General features: G+C 42.0%; 1 protein-coding gene and 1 long non-coding RNA gene across 2 annotated transcripts; one reads left to right on the top strand and one right to left on the bottom strand.

Annotated features, from left to right (window-relative positions):
• Positions 1-218: 218 nt before the first annotated feature.
• On the top strand, positions 219-9,126 carry LOC311131078 (cytochrome P450 2J1-like; the record flags this gene model as incomplete). The annotated part of the gene is made up of 6 exons (XM_084163893.1): positions 219-365; positions 1,197-1,328; positions 1,442-1,618; positions 1,960-2,086; positions 6,927-6,931; positions 8,896-9,126. 6 exons carry the CDS (start codon positions 219-221, stop codon positions 9,124-9,126), a joined length of 819 nt encoding a protein of 272 aa, XP_084020019.1.
• An 86-nt stretch (positions 9,127-9,212) lies between these two features.
• Positions 9,213-15,341, bottom strand: LOC311130242. The gene is made up of 3 exons (XR_014613343.1): positions 15,264-15,341; positions 14,754-14,864; positions 9,213-11,345 (listed from the first exon to the last, which is right to left on the bottom strand). It is a non-coding gene; the product is annotated as an uncharacterized lncRNA (long non-coding RNA).
• Between the last annotated feature and the right edge of the window lie 3,772 nt (positions 15,342-19,113).

Here is a 19,113-nt window from a genome sequence, read left to right as displayed (position 1 = left end):
GTGGGTCACAGATGAGGCCCACTACCTTATACAGGTGCTACAGAAGGAGGGAGGTAAGGAGTTTGTTTGGCAGGACTGCCCCAAAAAGTCATCCTGATTGCACCGTTTTCTATTGGCTTATTGGAAATGTGTTAGTGGCATATTATATCTGCTGTGGTGTGATGGAAGCTGACCAACTGCCTAAAGTTTCACTGTCTGATCTGTGGTGGTTGTTTATCATGAAGAGAATCCATTCGACCCATAATGCCGTGTCCAACATCTGCTCTGTGGTGTTCGGAGACCGCTATGAGTACGAGGAGAAGCGTTTCCAAAACCTGGACATCCTCAATGAAAACATATTTCTGACTGGATCTGCTCTCGGCCAGGTACAAGTACAGAATGAAATACAACATTTGAATGGTTGCATTTGAATGGTTGCATTTAGACTTGAATTGAGCTCTGACCAAAATGTCTGCCATTCTAGAGTTATGAAGGTTCATGACATGGGCCACTCTAGTAATGTATCACTATGGGAGTACCACACTCCTACTCTAGATGTGGAGAGGCAATAGGTGAAAAATTACCATATTAGTAACAGGAACTTTTAACAGCTAATGAGATTCAAAATAAGATTATCGCATCCGGTGTACCGTATTTGATGTTTTTTCAGGTAGTTTCTGAGTATTCTTTCAAAATATTTGGCTTGATAATCTTATTTACTTCAATCTGTTCCCGTTTATCAAACATTTCCCGGGGCCTCACCAGAGGGTCCAGAGGAATGCGTCAGAGCTTAAAGGCTTCATATCGGAGGTGGCCGGGCAGCACTGGAAGACCCTGGACAGGTACAACCTCTGAGACTTCATAGACTCTTACCTGGTAGAGATTGAGAGAGTAAGTGACCCATAGAAGATGAAGAGAAGCTAAGTAACGAATAGGTCTCTCCGAACACCATCTTATAAAATGCTTGTTTTTTTCCTATAAACTGTAAATCTGTGAATAGAAGGCTCTGGAGGTCATTCTTAAAGCGACAGTCTGGAATAAATAAAAAAACAACAGAACAATTGAGTGAAGTGTTTTTTTTTATTTGGAACCCTGGCTGATTTAGCTATTATCAAACATGGAAACCACAGTGACAATACATTTCTGTTCACTTCATGTTTCAATTGTCTGTCGTCATAAATTGGATGTCATATCAATCACTATTCCTTGACCAGCAGGAGTCGAGTCCGGACTCAACATTCTTTGAGGAGAACATTGTGTTGTCGTTGGCTGATCTCTTCCTGGCCGGGACCGACACCACCATCAGATGGGGACTCATCTACATGATGGAGCACCCATACATTCAAGGTACGTGTGTGTGTGTGAGAGAGAGATTAGAAGTGCGGTTATTAATGTAGGGAATAAGGTGCCATTTCAGACTCGGTCCTACTGTCCTTTTATTGCCTCGCTAAAAATCCCTGAGCAATGTCATAAGGAGATTGTTTGTTCGTTGGGGTTCGACCACACCCCCTCCCTGGACAACAGGGCAGCCCTGCCCTATGTCTATGCCACAGTCCATGAGGTCCAGAGGGTGGGTAACATCGTTCCACTAGGGGTGGTTCATGCTGCCACCCAGCTCAGTGGCTTCCACCCGCCCAAGGTGAAGGATGATTGGTTGATTTTATTTATTGTGCAAAATATATAAATGTGGATCCCCATTAGCTGATGCCTTACATTACAAATATTGATTGATGTTTACTGTCCTACAAGATCATTATTTTCACAGCTCACACATACGCATACCACATAGAAACACAGCAGGGAATAAACAACCGTAAACAATAGTAGTATTATACAATTAATTACTGTAGGGTTGGCTTTTACTTATTTGCAATAGTTAGTCCTGAATTCAGGCTATTTGATACCAGTGTCCTACTACTGTACTGTGAAAGAGTACCAACTTTGACTAAAACTATTTTTCTTGGAAGGGGATGAATGTCTGTCAACATGACTGCGATCCTGATGGACAAAGACCACTGGAAGTACCCAGATACCTTCAACTCTGCTAACTTTCTGGATGAGGAGGGCCAGTTCTGCAAACAAGATTCCTTCCTGACTTTCTCTCTGGGTGAGTCTCTCTTCTCATTGGCCCAAATTATCTTTGTTGTTTGGAGAGAACAATATGGCCTTATAGAGAATATTGTGTTATACTGTATGTATGTACACTACCAGTCAAAAGTTTGGACACAACTACTCATTCAAGGGTTTTTCTTTTATTTTTACTATTTTTTTTACATTGTAGAAAACTATGAAATAACACACATGGAATCATGTAGTAACCAAATAAGTGTTAAACAAATCAAAACATATTTAATATTTGAGTCTTCAAAGTAGCCACCCTTTGCCTTGATGACAGCTTGGCACACTCTTGGCATTCTCTTAACCAGCTTCATGAGGTAGTCACCTGGAATGCATTTCAATTAACAGGTGTGCCTTCTTAAAAGTTAATTTGTGGAATTTATTTCCTTCTTAATGCGTTTGAGCCAATCAGTTGTGTTGTGATAAGGTAGGGGGGGTATACAGAAGATAGCCCTATTTGGTAAAAGACCAAGGCCTTATTATGGCATGAACACCTCAAATAAACAAACAGTCCATCATTACTTTAAGACATGAAGGTCAGTCAGTACGGAAAATGTCAAGAATTTTGAAAGTTTCTTCAAGTGCAGTCGCAAACACCATCAAGCGCTATGATGAAACTGGCTCTCATGAGGACCGCCACAGGAATGGAAGACCCAGAGTTACCTCTGCTGCAGAGGATAAGTTCATTAGAGTTACCAGCCTCAGAAATTGCAGCCCAAATAAATGCTTCACAGAGTTCAAGTAACAGACACATCCCAACATCAACTGTTCAGAGGGTACTGTGTGAATCAGGCCTTCATGGTCGAATTGTTGCAAAGAAACCACTACTAAAGGACACCAATAATAATAATAAGAGACTTGCTTGGGCCAAGAAACACGAGAAATTGACATTAGACCGTTGGCAATGTGTCCTTTGGTGTTTTGGTTCCAACCGCCGTGTCTTTGTGAGATGCGGTGTGGGTGAACGGATGATCTCCGCATGTGTAGTTCCCACCGTAAAGCATGGAGGAGGTGGTGTTATGGTGTGGGGGTGCTTTGCTGACGAAACTGTCAGTGACACTTAACCAGCATGGCTACCACAGCATTCTGCAGCGATACGCCATCCCATCTTGTTTGGGCTTAGTGGGACTATCATTTGTTTTTCAACAGGACAATGACCCAACACACCTCCAGGCTGTGTAAGGGCTATTTTACCAAGAAGGAGAGTGATGGAGTAATGCATCAAATGACCTGGCCTCCACAATCCGCCGACCTCAACCAAATTGAGATGGTTTGGGATGAATTGGACCGCAGAGTGAAGGAAAAGCAGCCAACAAGTGCTCAGCATGTATGGGAACTCCTTCAAGACTGTTGGAAAAGCATTCCAGGTGAAGCTGGTTGAGAGAATGCCAAGAGTGTGCAAAGCTGTCATCAAGCAAAGGGTGGCTATTTGAAGAATCTCAAAAATAAAATATATTTTGTTTAGTTTAGCACTTTTTTGGTTACTACATGATTCCATATGTGTTATTTCATAGTTTTAATGTCTTCACTATTATTCTACAATGTAGAAAATCTTAAAAATAAAGAAAAACCCTTGAATGAGTAGGTGTGTCCAAAGTTTTGACTGGTAATGTACATACAGTGCATTCGGAAAGTATTCAGACCGCTTCACTTTTTCCACATTTTGTTTACGTTACAGCCTTATTCTAAAATGGATGAAATTGTTTTCTTCTCTCATCAATCTACACACAATACCCCATAATGACAAAGCAAAAACGGGTTTCCCCCCGGAAATATCACATTTACATAAGTATTCAGACCCTTTACTCAGTACTTTGTTGAGGCACCTTTGGCATCGATTACAGCCTCGAGTCATCTTGGGTATGACGCTACAAGCTTGGCACACATGTATTTGGGGAGTTTCTCCCATTCTTCTCTGCATATACAGTGAGGGGAAAAAGTATTTGATCCCCTGCTGATTTTGTTCGTTTGGCCACTGACAAAGACATGATCAGTCTATAATTTTAATGGTAGGTTTATTTGAACAGTGAGAGACAGAATAACAACAAAAAAATCAGTATGTCAAAAATGTTATAAATTGATTTGCATTTTAATGAGGGAAATAAGTATTTGACCCCTCTGCAAAACATGACTTAGTACTTGGTGGCAAAACCCTTGTTGGCAATCACAGAGGTCAGACGTTTCTTGTAGTTGGCCACCAGGTTTGCACACATCTCAGGAGGGATTTTGTTCCACTCCTCTTTGCAGATCTTCTCCAAGTCATTAAGGTTTCGAGGCTGATGTTTGGCAACTCGAACCTTCAGTTCCCTCCACAGATTTTCTATGGGATTAAGGTCTGGAGACTGGCTAGGCCACTCCAGGACCTTAATGTGTTTCTTCATGAGCCACTCCTTTGTTGCCTTGGCCGTGTGTTTTGGGTCATTGTCATGCTGGAATACCCATCCACGACCCATTTTCAATGCCCTGGCTGAGGGAAGGAGGTTCTCACCCAAGATTTGACGGTACATGGCCCCGTCCATCGTCCCTTTGATGCGGTGAAGTTGTCCTGTCCCCTTAGCAGAAAAACACCCCCAAAGCATAATGTTTCCACCTCCATGTTTGACGGTGGAGATGGTGTTCTTGGGGTCATAGGCAGCATTCCTCCTCCTCCAAAAACAGCGAGTTGAGTTGATGCCAAAGAACTCGATTTGGTCTCATCTGACCACAACACTTTCACCCTATTCTCCTCTGAATCATTCAGATGTTAATTGGCGAACTTCAGACGGCCCTGTATATGTGCTTTCTTGAGCAGGGGGACCTTGCGGGCGCTGCAGGATTTCAGTCCTTCACGGCGTAGTGTGTTACCAATTGTTTTCTTGGTGACTATGGTCCCAGCTGCCTTGAGATCATTGACAAGATCCTCCCGTGTAGTTCTGGGCTGATTCCTCACCGTTCTCATGATCATTGCAACTCCACGAGGTGAGATCTTGCATGGAGCCCCAGGCCGAGGGAGATTGACAGTTATTTGCGAATAATCGCTCCAACTGTTGTCACCTTCTCACCAAGCTGTTGGCGATGGTCTTGTAGCCCATTCCAGCCTTGTGTAGGTCTAAAATCTTGTCCCTGACATCCTTGGAGAGCTCTTTGGTCTTGGCCATGGTGGAGAGTTTGGAATCTGATTGATTGATTGCTTCTGTGGACAGGTGTCTTTTATACAGGTAACAAACTGAGATTAGGAGCACTCCCTTTAAGAGTGTGCTCCTAATCTCAGCTCGTTACCTGTATAAAAGACACCTGGGAGCCAGAAATCTTTCTGATTGAGAGGGGGTCAAATACTTATTTCCCTCATTAAAATGCAAATCAATTTATAACATTTTTGACGTGTTTTTCTGGATTTTTTATTGTTATTCTGTCTCTCACTGTTCAAATAAACATACAATTAAAATGATAGACTGATATCAGTGGGCAAACCTACAAAATCAGCAGGGGATCAAATACTTTTTTCCCTCACTGTACTCCTCAAGCTCTGTCAGGTTGGATGGGGAGCGTTGCTGCACATCTATTTTCAGGTCTCTCCAGAGATGTTCGATCGGGTTCAAGTCCGGGCTACGGCTGGGCCACTCAAGGACATTCAGTGACTTGTCCCGAAGCCACTCCTGTGTTGTCTTGGCTGTGTGCTTAGGGTTGTTGTCCTGTTGGAAGGTGAACCTTCACCCCAGTCTGAAGACCTGAGCGCTCTGGAGCAGGTTTTCATCAAGGATCTCTCTGTACTTTGCTCCGTTCATCTTTCCCTCGATCCTGACTAGTCTCCCAGTCCCTGCTGCTGAAAAACATCCTCACATCATGATGCTGCCACCACCATGCTTCACCGTAGGGATGGTGCCAGGTTTCCTCCAGATGTGACGCTGGCATTCAGGCCATAGAGTTCAATCTTCGTTTCATCAGACCAGAGAATCTTGGTCTGAGAGTCTTTAGGTGCCTTTTGGCAAACTCCAAGTGGGCTGTCATGTGTATTTTACTGAGGAGTGGCTTCTTGTGGCCACTCTACCATAAAGGCCTGATTGGTGGAGTGCTGTAGAGATGGTTGTCCTTCTGGAAGGTTCTCCCATCTCCACAGAGGAACTCTAGAGCTCTATCAGAGTGACCATTGGGTTCTTGGTCACCTCCCTGTCCAAGGCCCTTCTCCCCTGATTGCTCAGTTTGGCCAGGCGGCCAGCTCTAAGAAGAGTCTTGGTGGTTCTAAACTTCTTCCAGTTAAGAATGATGGAGGCCACTGTGTTCTTGGTGACCTTCAATTTTGCAGACATTTTTTGGGAACCCTTCCCCAGATCTGTGCCTCGACACAATCCTGTCTCGGAGCTCTACGGACAATTCCTTCCACCTCATGGCTTGGTTTTTGCACATGTTGCTTGATTGGACATGCACTGTCAACTGTGGGACCTTATATAGACAGGTGTGTGCCTTTCCAAATCATGTCCAATCAGTTGAATTTACCACAGGTGGACTCCAATGAAGTTGTACAAACATCTCATGGATGATCAATGGAATCAGGATGCACCTGAGCTCAATTTCGAGTCTCATAGCAAAGGGTCTGAATACTTATCTAAATAAGGTATTTCTGTTTTTTGTTTGTAATACATTTGCTAAAATGTCTAAACCTGTTTTTGCTTTGTCATTATGTGGTATTGTATGTAGATTGATGAGGAAAATAACGAATTTAATCCATTTTAGAATAAGGCTGTAATGTAACAAAATGTGGATAAAGTCAAGGGGTCTGAATACTTTCCGAATGCACTGTATGTGTGTGCATCAAGGTATGTTCTTGTGTGTTGAAACTGTGTTTGTGTCAGTGGATGTTTGTCTCTGATCTTTGAGTGTTTTGTGGTTAGTTCCTCCTCGGAACACACATCCTACAGTTGAAGTCAGAAGTTTACATACACCTAGGTTGGAGTCATTAAAACTTGTTTTTCAATCACTCCACAAATTTCTTGTTAACAAACTATGGTTTTGGCAAGTCGGTTAGGACATCTACTTTGTGCATGACACAAGTAATTTTTCCAACAATTGTTTACAGACAGATTATTTCACTTATAATTCACTGTATCACAATTCCAGTGGGTCAGAAGTTTACATACACTAAGTTGACTGTGCCTTTTAAACAGCTTGGAAAATTCCAGAAAATGATGTCATGGCTTTAGAAGCTTCTGATAGGCTAATTGACATCATTTGAGTCAATTGGAGGTGTACCTGTGGATGTATTTCAAGGCCTACCTTCAAACTCAGTGCCTCTTTGCTTGACATCATGGGAAAATCAAAAGAAATCAGCCAAGACCTCAGAAAAAAATATTTGTAGACCTCCACAAGTCTGGTTCATCCTTGGGAGCAATTTCCAACGCCTGAAGGTACCACGTTCATCTGTACAAACAATAGTACGCAAGTATAAACACCATGGGACCACGCAGCCGTCATACCGCTCAGGAAGGAGTTGCGTTCTGTCTCCTAGAGATGAACGTACTTTGGTGCGAAAAGTACAAATCAATCCCAGAACAACAGCAAAAGGACCTTGTGAACATGCTGGAGGAAACGGGTACAAAAATATCTATATCCACAGTAAAACAAGTCCTATATCAACATAACCTGAAAGGCCACTCAGCAAGGAAGAAGCCACTGCTCCAAAACCGCCATAAAAAAGATAGACTACTGTTTGCAACTGCACATGGGGACAAAGATCATACTTTTTGGAGAAATGTCCTCTGGTCTGATGAAACAAAAATAGAACTGTTTGGCCATAATGACCATCGTTATGTTTGGAGGAAAAGGGTGGTTGCTTGCAAGCCGAAGAACACCATCCCAACCGTGAAACACGGGGGTGGCAGCATCATGCTGTGGGGGTGCTTTGCTGCAGGAGGGACTGGTGCACTTCACAAAATAGATGGCTTCATGGGGAAGGAAAATAATGTGGATATATTGAAGCAACATCTCAAGACATCAGTCAGGAAGTTAAAGCTTGGTCGCAAATGGGTCTTCCAAATGGACAATGACTCCAAGCATACTTCCAAAGTTGTGGCAAAATGGCTTAAGGACAACAAAGTCAAGGTATTGGAGTGGCCATCACAAAGCCCTGACCTCAGTCCTATAGAAAATGTGTGGGCAGAACTGAAAAACCGTGTGCGAGCAAGGAGGCCTACAAACCTGACTCAGTTACACCAGCTCTGTTGGGAGGAGTGGGCCAAAATTCACCCAACTTATTGTGGGAAGCTTGTGGAAGGCTACCCGAAACGTTTGACCCAAGTTAAACAATTTAAAGGCAATGCTACCAAATACTAATTGAGTGTAGGTAAACTTCTGACCCACTGGAAATATGATGAAAGAAATAAAAGCTGAAATAAATCATTCCCTACTATTATTCTGACATTTCACATTCTTAAAATAAAGTGGTGATCCTAAATATCCTAAAACAGGGAATTTTTACTAGGATTAAATGTCAGAAATTGTGAAAAACTGAGTTTAAATGTATTTGGCTAATGTGTATGTAAACTTCCGACTTCAACTGTAGTTCCACCTGACGAAGACTTCTGTGATGTCGGAACATTGTTTGTAATCATGTTGCAGGAATGAAAAGCTCTAGGTAGCAGCAATATTCTGTGTGTGAGCCGCTAATGTCTTTACCTAGTTCCTCATCTCTACAGCATATTGCCTTGCTCCCTCCAAGTTTGGGGTCATTTCAGGAAGTAAACTGAAATTCAAATGTTTTTCACTGAGTAGCATTGAGGAAAATTTGAATTTCAGTTTACTTCCTCAATTGACCGAATTGAAAAGGAATTGACCCCAACCCTGATTTTGACTGGCTCCCTCTCCTCTGCATGCCCGTGGGTGTGTGTGGGGGAGCCGCTGGTCAGGACGGAGCTGTTTGTGTTCTTCACCTCCCTGCTACAGTGCCTGCGTTTCTCCTGGCCCCCCAACATGTCTCCCCAGGACACAGAGGGCATCTTCAACCTGATCCACAAACCCTTCACCATTCTCTGTCATAGCCGAGGCACCAAACACTGAGACCAGGGGCCGTATGTATCAAGCATCTGTATCAAAACACAACCTGAGTTTCATAAGCACTATGTGAAATAATTGACATGTTTTATCTGAGACTTAAATTCTTTATTTGAAGCTAGCTTTTTTATATTGTTGCATTATTTCATGAAAGTTATCCTTGCTTACTATAGGTCAATCAAGGCCAAGATCGTTTACCAATGAGTGAATAATATGATGAAACTAAGGGGCCTGTTTAGTCTTAACACCAAATGCTAGGGCAGCAGGGTGAATAGAGGAATTACACTTTGATCTCCTCAAAACATGCTGTGTTAACGACTAATTATCAAAGGGATCTTCATGACTAATGTGATGTTGAAGTGAAGAGGAAATTCAGCAACTCTTGGACTGTGTCTATGAGCCACAATGTGTTGGTTTGAACCATAGACACATTTCTATCAACTGCCACTGTCTTCCAAGAGCTGCAGAACGTTCTCTTCACTTCAGTTTGCTCCTTAATTAATGCCCCTTGGTTGGAGAGCATGGTAGTGACCGTATTCCTTGCCCTTTGACAAATTATTTTGACAGAGTTTGATACCTGTCTTGGGTAACTGCTACAGCTTGCCATGTGATGAGTAATCATGTTAAAACAGAGTAGACTAGAGGGAGAGGAGCTAAAGGTGAATGGGTGTGGAGACAGACTCTGTGAGCACTGTATGTTTTTGAAAAAAATTTTATAATCTACCTGCAGTGAAGCCGCTTAACATTTTAAATTACATTGTCATCTAACAGACTCCCATCCAGAGCGACCCACAGAAGCAACCAGGGTCAACGCCCTGCTCAAGGGCACGTCGAAAAGATCTCCCACATTGTCAAAAACGGGGACCCGAACCAGCAACCTATCAGCCACCGGCCCAAGCTCCCAACCGCCAGGCCACCAGCCCTCCAAGATCCCCTCCACAGTTCCCCGAGAGCTTCCTTTCAACCATCTGAGACTTACAAATTATAATAAAATAATTCCCCAATCCCCTGTCCCCCAATGCAGCAACAACCAACAAAAGAGAAAAACAAAGGAAACAGAAAACAACAATTCAAAAGACATCAAGGACAACTGAATTATTGTACTGTATGCACTGTCTGTTAGAGGTTGTGTGGGAAGGTAAGATGACAACAGTGTTGGAGAGGTAGTGTGTGTGTTAGTGTACAGTGCTGTTGATTGGATGTGACCTTGTGCACACTAAGCTTTTACCAAGAACTTAACATGAGAGAATAGACTTTGCCCCTACAGTTTGAGGCAAAAAAAGCATGTTACATGTTTTTCAATGTTTTATTTAAATGTTTAGAAAACTGTCATTATTAATTGGTAACAAAGTATGTAGCCTATCACTCTATCAAAAATAAAGTAATTACCTGAGAAATATAATCCAAATGACACTGTACAACAATGATTGGTTGATGTACTGTTCTAGGTTTACTTGACTAAAATCTGTCATAATTAATAAATTGGGTACAACGTATGTACACTATGTAATACTGTATCTGTTTCTTCAGACATGTACACTTTAAAGTGAAATCTTGTTTGCCATGCTGTATCATAAATATAAAATCATTGAATGAATGGTATTGCCACTGTCTGTTTTACCTGACCCATCCGGAACGTTAAGTTAATAATCATTTAGTTTAAAGTGAACGTTTTAAAAAAGCATCTGACTGGTCCTTTCAATCTGTAATTCACAGGTGTGTGCTTTCTTGGTAGGAATGTGTGATTGTTTGTATCCCGTCTTGTGGGACATCTCATTGTCTTGTATGTAGACTTCCCTAATGCTTTTCCCTGATATCGTTATGGACAGCGTACATTTGAGGTTCTTCCATTGTCTTGGTTTTGATTGGAATCTTGAAATCAGTCTCTTTGCGGCCGCCTTGGTCCCTGCTTGGCATAGGTCGAGAAGGCTAGCGACAACCAGCATCAGTCCCACCTCCACCATGGCCTAGTGCTGGGAGCACCAGTGTCTGTACCCCGATCCCCTGAAGACTCACCACATCTGGGAGGGAGGCCAAGAGGTACCTGGTGGAGGGGTAGGCCTCAAGTACCTCAGGGTGCAGGAGGAGAGAGCAGGCCTGTCTCATACGGGATAGGGGTATCCCCTCTGGGTGCTGGCTCATCAGGTAACGCAGGCTGCCCTTCAGTCTGGTCAGGTAACTGTTCTGGGCAGTAGTAGGGGCTGCTGGTCTAGCACAAGTCCTCACTTTAAGAAGAGAAGATAACAAAATCTTATTCGGTTGCACTCTGGCGCTATCCTCTCATTGTTGAAATGTAGGCTAATTAAGGATAGTTAAAAATGTACTGGGTGGGAGGTCTGCTCAAACTCAATGTGTCATAAAAAAATTCACACCCCCCCCTCCCCAACATTTAAAATATGTTCACGTCTCTCCCCTTGTACTATAAAATAAATAGCACAACCTCCCCCCTAATAGAATTAACGCAATAATGTTTAGGACCACAAATAAGTGTAGTGACTGTGTTTATAAACGTGGATGTCGACTACCACTTCAGCATGCTTTTATCGCACAGTCGATGCCACACAGGGCTAAGGGCCAGAAGGTTGAGGGTTCGCCGAGCACCATGGACGAGTCACTCTCCCTGCCTGTTTCATTACGCTACGATAAGAGCCGGCTGCAGATACTTACCAGGTTTCCATCTAAACATTTCATGAGGATTAATTACATGACGCATGAAAAAAAGTCAACTGGCTGATGAAACGGGAAATGCAGGTACAATTTTATAAATGCCGACAGACAATTTGTTCATTCGACATGGTGGGACATTTTTGTCTGTAAAATGTACTATGCGAAAAATGGCGGTGGAAATGCCTTTAAGTGCAAATATTGATATAGTGACCATATCGAAATAAACTTGGGAGTCACGCAATGATATGTTGCGTGGTCCTCCCACTACTACTCGGGAAAGCATGCAGTTGATTAGGGAACAGATTATGATATACTTCACAGGGTAGTGAGTGTGGAAGGTGATGAGCTTGATGCTCCTTTCCAATCAATATCGAGGGTCTTATTCTGGTGACCTGATGATCGATGCTTAGCTGCCGTTTGACAAATAAAAATAATATTGCTGTTATCCATAATAATACGCACATTCGCTATATAACGCAACAGTTTTTGTGACAAAACCATCAGTAAAGTTGAAAATGTGATGGAAACCCATTTGACTTGTATTTTTCATTCGGTAGTTGGGAATTTAACTGCAGAAGTTATTATTTTGTTGTATTTGATTCCCTTTTTCGCCCCAATTTTGTGATATCCAATTGCGATCCAATTATGATCTTGTCTCAACGCTGCAACTCCCCAACGGGCTCCGGAGAGGCGAAGGTCGAGTCATGCGTCCTCCTAAACATGACCCGCCAAACAGCGCTTCTTAATTCTCGCCCGCTTAACCCGGAAGCAAGCCGCACCAATGTGTCGGATGAAACACCATTCAACTTATGACCGAAGTCAGCATGCCGGTGCCGGCCCGCCACAAGGAGCGCAGAAGTTATTTTTATGTGCACTAGGTCATAACGCACAGCCTATTATCCACAATTATTCTGTTTGATGGAAACACATCTCCGGTAGGAAAATGCCTATATTGTTTTATGCAGATTTTAGAATATTCACATGAAAATCTGTAAATTGTAGAAAATAATTATAGGTAGGATAATTGCAATAGTGGTGCATGGGTAAAATCACCAGGGGGGGGGGGGGGGGGAAGCCATATTACAACCTATGTATTGTGATAATTGTGTTGTTTTCTCTATAACCTGTTAGTTCATATGCCTTGCCACTGTGACATATACTATAGGCCTAAGGCCGAGACAATAAGAAGACACAGTGGCAGAATAAATTCAACCACACCTTTGTTGCATCACAAAACCGGAGAGCAACATCTGTCCGGTGGAGTCCACAAAGCATATTGCATGTACACTTACATGGCCTACAGCATGGTCAATCATGTTAATGTTTCCAACATTTTCGGACTACTAAACAACTATCGATTTATAACACTGAAGAGTTACCGCAAGTCACAAAGGAAATAGGAGCTGCTTCCACTATTCCAGCACCATTTCAACATCATCAAATCACCTATGCTTAGTCTAATACAATGATAACAAAGATACCAAAAACAATTTAGTCCAGTCAAAGTAAGCTAAATATCATGTGGCTGTCCAGGGTACTAATTTATGTGTGTGTGTGTGTGTGGGTAAGTAGAAAAATAGAAATGCCAATGCCATCCTCCTCTCTTTCATGTTCCTCAAACGGTCTATGAATACACGCTTTTAGTTTTTTTTGTGCTAGGCTATCTGGCTAAAATGCTTGCTCGCTAACCTAACTTCCTTTCATGGGCAACGATGCGCCAGCTAGTTAACATTAGCCTACTAGCTACATATAGCTACATGTTGAACTTCCATCCTCTCAGGCCTGGGGCACAATGTATGAATGTATGGTTGGATCAGAATCGCTGTTATAATCATTGGCCAGTACGGAGAATTAAGTAAAACCACAAGTCCAAACCCCTATCTCCATCCATGGCTAATTTAGGGCCGATATTTAGGGCCGATTTTAGCAAGCTAGCTAGCCACCGGAGGACGACGACAACACAATGAGATGCAACAATTCAAGTTTCTTTCTGTCAATGACATTTGGCTTCTGATGTGATGTGATTGGTCTGAAGTCAAATCCAAACTGGCTTCCCTTGACACTTTTTTTTGGTGCGACAGGACCATTCACAGTTGAGCTCACTCAGTTTAGCTCAACGCTGGTTGGCTATTTATTTTTATTTTTTATCAAGGGAGGCCAAATGCTCGCTGGCTTCCATCGCTCGGATGCTTTCTCCAGTGAGATACATTCAGCCTCTTGCGAATTGAAGGAAATGTATGAAACACAGGGAGATGAAAGATAAACAAACATATATATTTTGTTTTTGGTCAACATTTTTGAGAAGCCTGGTTCCCATGGCAGCCATGAATACAAGCCACTGGATAATTGTATTGTCCCTAAACAAGATCAATAGGGGAGCCTTTTGAGCTGCTTGTCTCATTTCTTCACTGTTCTTTCATGCGCAATTATGCACCTGGCCTCCACTGCCTATTAGCTATTCATATTTGTTCTAGTGGATTCATATTGAACATTTATGCAGCTTTGAATGCTTTTTATGTGTGGCATGATTGCTAGTAGTTAGCCTACTGCAGATCTGGAGAAACGATCCACCTTACCACTATTGTCACGATGAATGGTGGATAGAGGGCAGGATAGACGGTTAGACTGGTAGACTATATTGAACTGTGGTATAGTAAAAGTTAGCGCGTGGAAAACCGTAGTGCATATGGGAAATACCAAAACACCTTGATATAGGGGAGGCGCATTCAAGCAGACGAGGAAAGTTGGCAAGGATGGAAGAAATGTTATAGTAAAACCTGCAAAAGTGTGAATGTAAACCAGGGGAAAACGCACTACCCTCCCCTGTGCCCAATAAAGAAAAGACGCAACCCTCCCCAAAGCAAAAAAGTAAGTTCGACAACCCTCTCCTATTTGAGGTTGGGTTGTCATATAATGGCCTTACAGCATACAGTACCCAAACTCATGATTTTAAAAAGTAAGCTCACCTTTGTTAGATTGTGTTTGAAGGGCGTCTCTATAGCTCTTGATTACTGGTCTATGGTGGTTCTCTTCCCCCATCATCTGTCTTTGCTGCTAGATACTTCAACAATGAATATCTGTTGTAGTACAACAATGTAGCTATGTTCAATGATGTTCAAAACACAGGCGTTTACGGCTACTGTAGTACAACAATGTAGTTATGTTCAATGATGTTCAAACCTCAGGCGTTTACGGCTACTGTAGTACAACAATGTAGCTATGTTCAATGATGTTCAAAACACAGGCGTTTACGGCTACTGTAGTACAACAATGTAGTTATGTTCAATGATGTTCAAATCTCAGGCGTTTACGGCTATCCTGCTGTCACTAGGCAGACAACATTACAGGCATTGGCTCTCGAGCACTGGCTCATTCTTCTTTTGCTATTTATTAAAGTTATATATTTAAATGCTGCAACATATAAAACAAGAATCAACAAGTACTAATACTTAGCGTAATTGTAGAATAAAGTTTACCAAACAGTTTTCCAGTTGCTCTGCTCAAGTCGATATTTTACTTTCGGTTTCACAGAAATGAAACAATCTAATACTTCCTTGTTGTCCATCCCTTCATGGGAGTGGTTTATTCACATTCTTAACAGCAATAAACCTTCTCAGAAAGATAGTATGATTTCAAGCAGTCGGCTAGCCTAGGTTTTAAATGTCTCTGCGTAAATCCATACAAATGGTTTAGTTTGCAAAATTGTTGTCTTCCCATCTCGTAACTGGAAGTGCCGCTGTCCAATGCTAGCTAGTGCTGAAATCGACGGTACCGCCAAACTCCGTGTGTTTGCGCTTGAACCCATAGAAATAGAATGAACCAGCCATCCGAGGTTCTAATTCCACAAATCTAGCGTTTTTCGTCTTACCTCTGAATTCTAGAGCACAATGTTTGGAAAATCACAACAACAAAAACATCAGGCACAGTTTTATTTCAAGATAGCAAGGTGAGTGGACAAAAGATAAGACACTACTCATAACACCTTAATTTCTACTTCATTTTCTCCGTTTTTACTCCAAATAATCCTGACATTGATGCACAGAATTCCACATAGAATCGGAATAATTTAATAGGATCATTGTATTGATGCCACTATATTGACCACACTTTGGACCTATTCTATCCAGATACAATGCTTCGGTGGGCCCAGTGGTGTGTGCTGAATCTGGTGAGACTGATGCTGTGGCTGTTAGCCCTGGCTGTACTGACTGTCCTGCTAGCCCCTGCCCTGCGGTGGAGCCTGACTGGGGGAGAGCCAGAGGAGGTGTTGACCAAAAGCCTATTTTGTTCAAGAGTATGTCCCAAATGTCCTCTTCTGTCTGTAAAACCCTGATGAAGGCTACACGCTGAAACAAATGTTTTTTTCATAACAAATAATACTTTTTCAATCAACTTCCATTGTCCTCCATGAGTGGCTGAAAAATCCTATTCTCTTTAGGTGTGGACCGGGTGGCAGGAGGGTCTGTCTCTGCTCACCCTGATCATATCCACCCTGCCTGGGATAGCCGTCCTGGCAGTAATCTCTCTGTACCGGGCCAACAGGACGGGTCTGGTTAGGACCATGACGGGTCACATCAGAGAGCGGTGGGTAGAGTGGACTGGGAGGCTGAACTCATACCTATGGGACATTGAGGATATGCTGGAACAGGAGCAGTGCACACCTATTGGAGTGGGTTGCAGCACCAAGAGCAGGTAGGCTATAGCAGTCTTACGGAAGGCCTGTCGGTGCACTATTATTTATATTTTCACGAAACTGGAACACAGTAATTTGCAATTGGATGCACAGTTCACGAATAAAGTCTAAATTTGTTGTTGTTGTTGTATAAATAATGACGAATGTCTTTGGGCAGACGGGAGTTGGACCACCTGGATATGCTCCACAGAGTGGACAAAGGACACCTTGATGACCAGGACGAGATGGTCCAGCGTTTCCTAGACAACGGCATGAAGTTCCGTGGCTACCGCAACTACCTGATGGACACCATGAAGAACTGTGAGGCCCTGGTGAAGAAATGCAGGTGAGATACAAAAAGAGACAGTCAAAGTATTACACAACTTGATCGCATTGCCTGCAGAATAAATGTTTCTAGACCTGTCCAGTCTTCATTGCAACCACAGCCACTATCTTTCAGCTAGTATTAGTACAGCGTCTCATATAAGGTTGCAAAGCTACCGGTAATTTACCAAAGTTACCGGAATCTTTAGTAATTTTGGTAATTAACAGAAAATATATGGCAATCTGTGGTAACTTTGGTAATTTATACTTGGATAACTGTAAAAAATGTATTCATATATAGTATCCATTTTTTATATCTGTGTCCATATTGTCCATGAGTTTCTAGTAAATAGACCATATGTTTTAAGAGAAAATAGCCTAATTCATGAAAAGGCATTATTTTCAATTAACTCTGTAACTCTTCCAACTATTGACTTTTTTCACAACTGCCACCAGTTTGACATCAAAACATTGACAACAAAATATATTGACATAGTAAAATAAAAAAGGTTGTCAAACAAAAATATAAAATATATTTAATGTTGAAACCCTCATGTTAAACACCAATGGTATTAACTAAGTTGATGGTTTATATTTAAGATAATGTTTTACAGCTTTGTCATTACATTTCTATTTTAAAATGATCTTATTCAATTATTTCATAAATTTTACATGTGATAAGGGCAGAGATAATTACAGACACCTGTGATAATCTAAAGTAACCGAAAGGGCCACTTAATGTCTAGTGATAGATTACATAAAATCCATAAGAGATACCAACATTCTGGTAGTTTACTGGTAAACTTAGAAAGTTTCCAGTAATATACCCTCCCTTTGCAACCCTAGTCTCGTAACTCACCCGTCTGTCTGTCTGTCTGTCTGTCTGTCTGTCTGTCTGTCTGTCTGTCTGTCTGTCTGTCTGTCTGTCTGTCTGTCTGTCTGTCTGTCTGTCTGTCTGTCTGTCTGTCTGTCTGTCTGTCTGTCCCCTCAGTGCCAGTGTGACAGAGGAGCAGCCTGAGGGAGACCCAGCTCTGCTGGAGCAGTTGAACCTAGTCGCACACATCCTCCAGCAGGAACAGAAGAACCTGGACATACAGATACGCAACTGGACCTGGGACTGATCTGGTACCGATGGGCATTGGGTTGATGCTTCAGTTATTTTCAAGCCCTTTAACTAAATGGATTGACTAGTCCGATGTGATTCACAGCTAGAGCACCAAATGATTAATACAGTAATGAACTGGAAGTATTAGAGTGAAAGTGTATAGAGATTTATTACCTGCCCATATTTTGCTTTCTAAACAAGACCCCCATTACATAGTAACTACTTCAAAGATAATGCCGATATTTACTTACAGACAGAAACCTACAAAGTCTGCAACACACAACACACACCACACCACACACATATTACAAGTCCTCGCCAACACCTTTATCACAGTTCCTTTAGGTACTGTAGGGCTGTGTCCAGGTGGACTTTGCCCTGTCTTCTCCCTCCATGACCATGGGTGACCTCACTGATCCTCAGGGGACTCAGGTTCAGGTTGAAGATGTGGTTGTAGTTCTGAATCAGACGTCTGGCTTTGTCCTGGTCTATGTAACCTGAAATGGCAAACAGATTCCCCATTCTGTCACATACTGGTAGTGTAGTTCATTAGTGCTGATGGTCTCTTTGAAATTAATGTTTACTGTACTTGAAATAATATCCCCAATTCACTTAGATAAGAAAATCAATATTTATCATCAGAATTATATCAGTGATTATAATTTATTGTTTGAATTTAGTACATGTAACTGCAAGTTGTGTTATGATAGTTCCTTATATTTCAGCCACTTATGAATTTTGACCTATCAACTTTTTTAAACCGTACCAGTGTTCTTGGTGTCACACATGTGCATGGCTCTCTCCATTGTCTGGAACCTTTGGAGCCATCTTTCTGTTTCCATGGGATCCACAGAAGCTGGCGGGGGCTCACTGCAACCCCTGGGGACTCCTGATGTGTGTGACACATGCCCAGACACTGCCTGTCAAAATATCAACAAAGACTTTCAACAAGATTTAGAGAAGAGAACTATAGAGATGCAAGGGCTGACAGTTTATACAGTGGGGAATAAAAGTATTTAGTCAGCCACCAATTGTGCAAGTTCTCCCACTTAAAAAGATGAGAGAGGCCTGTAATTTTCATCATAGGTACACGTCAAATATGACAGACAAAATGAGGAAAAGAAATCCAGAAAATCACATTGTTGGATTTTTTATGAATGTATTTGCAAATTATGTTGGAAAATAAGTATTTGGTCACCTACAAACAAGCAAGATTTCTGGCTCT

This window comes from Coregonus lavaretus, assembly GCF_964263955.1.
Source record: "Coregonus lavaretus genome assembly, chromosome: 6".
Lineage (NCBI taxonomy): Eukaryota > Metazoa > Chordata > Actinopteri > Salmoniformes > Salmonidae > Coregonus > Coregonus lavaretus.
The sequence above is the reverse complement of the archived record's forward strand: the minus strand, read 5'-3'. Positions and strand labels throughout refer to the sequence as shown.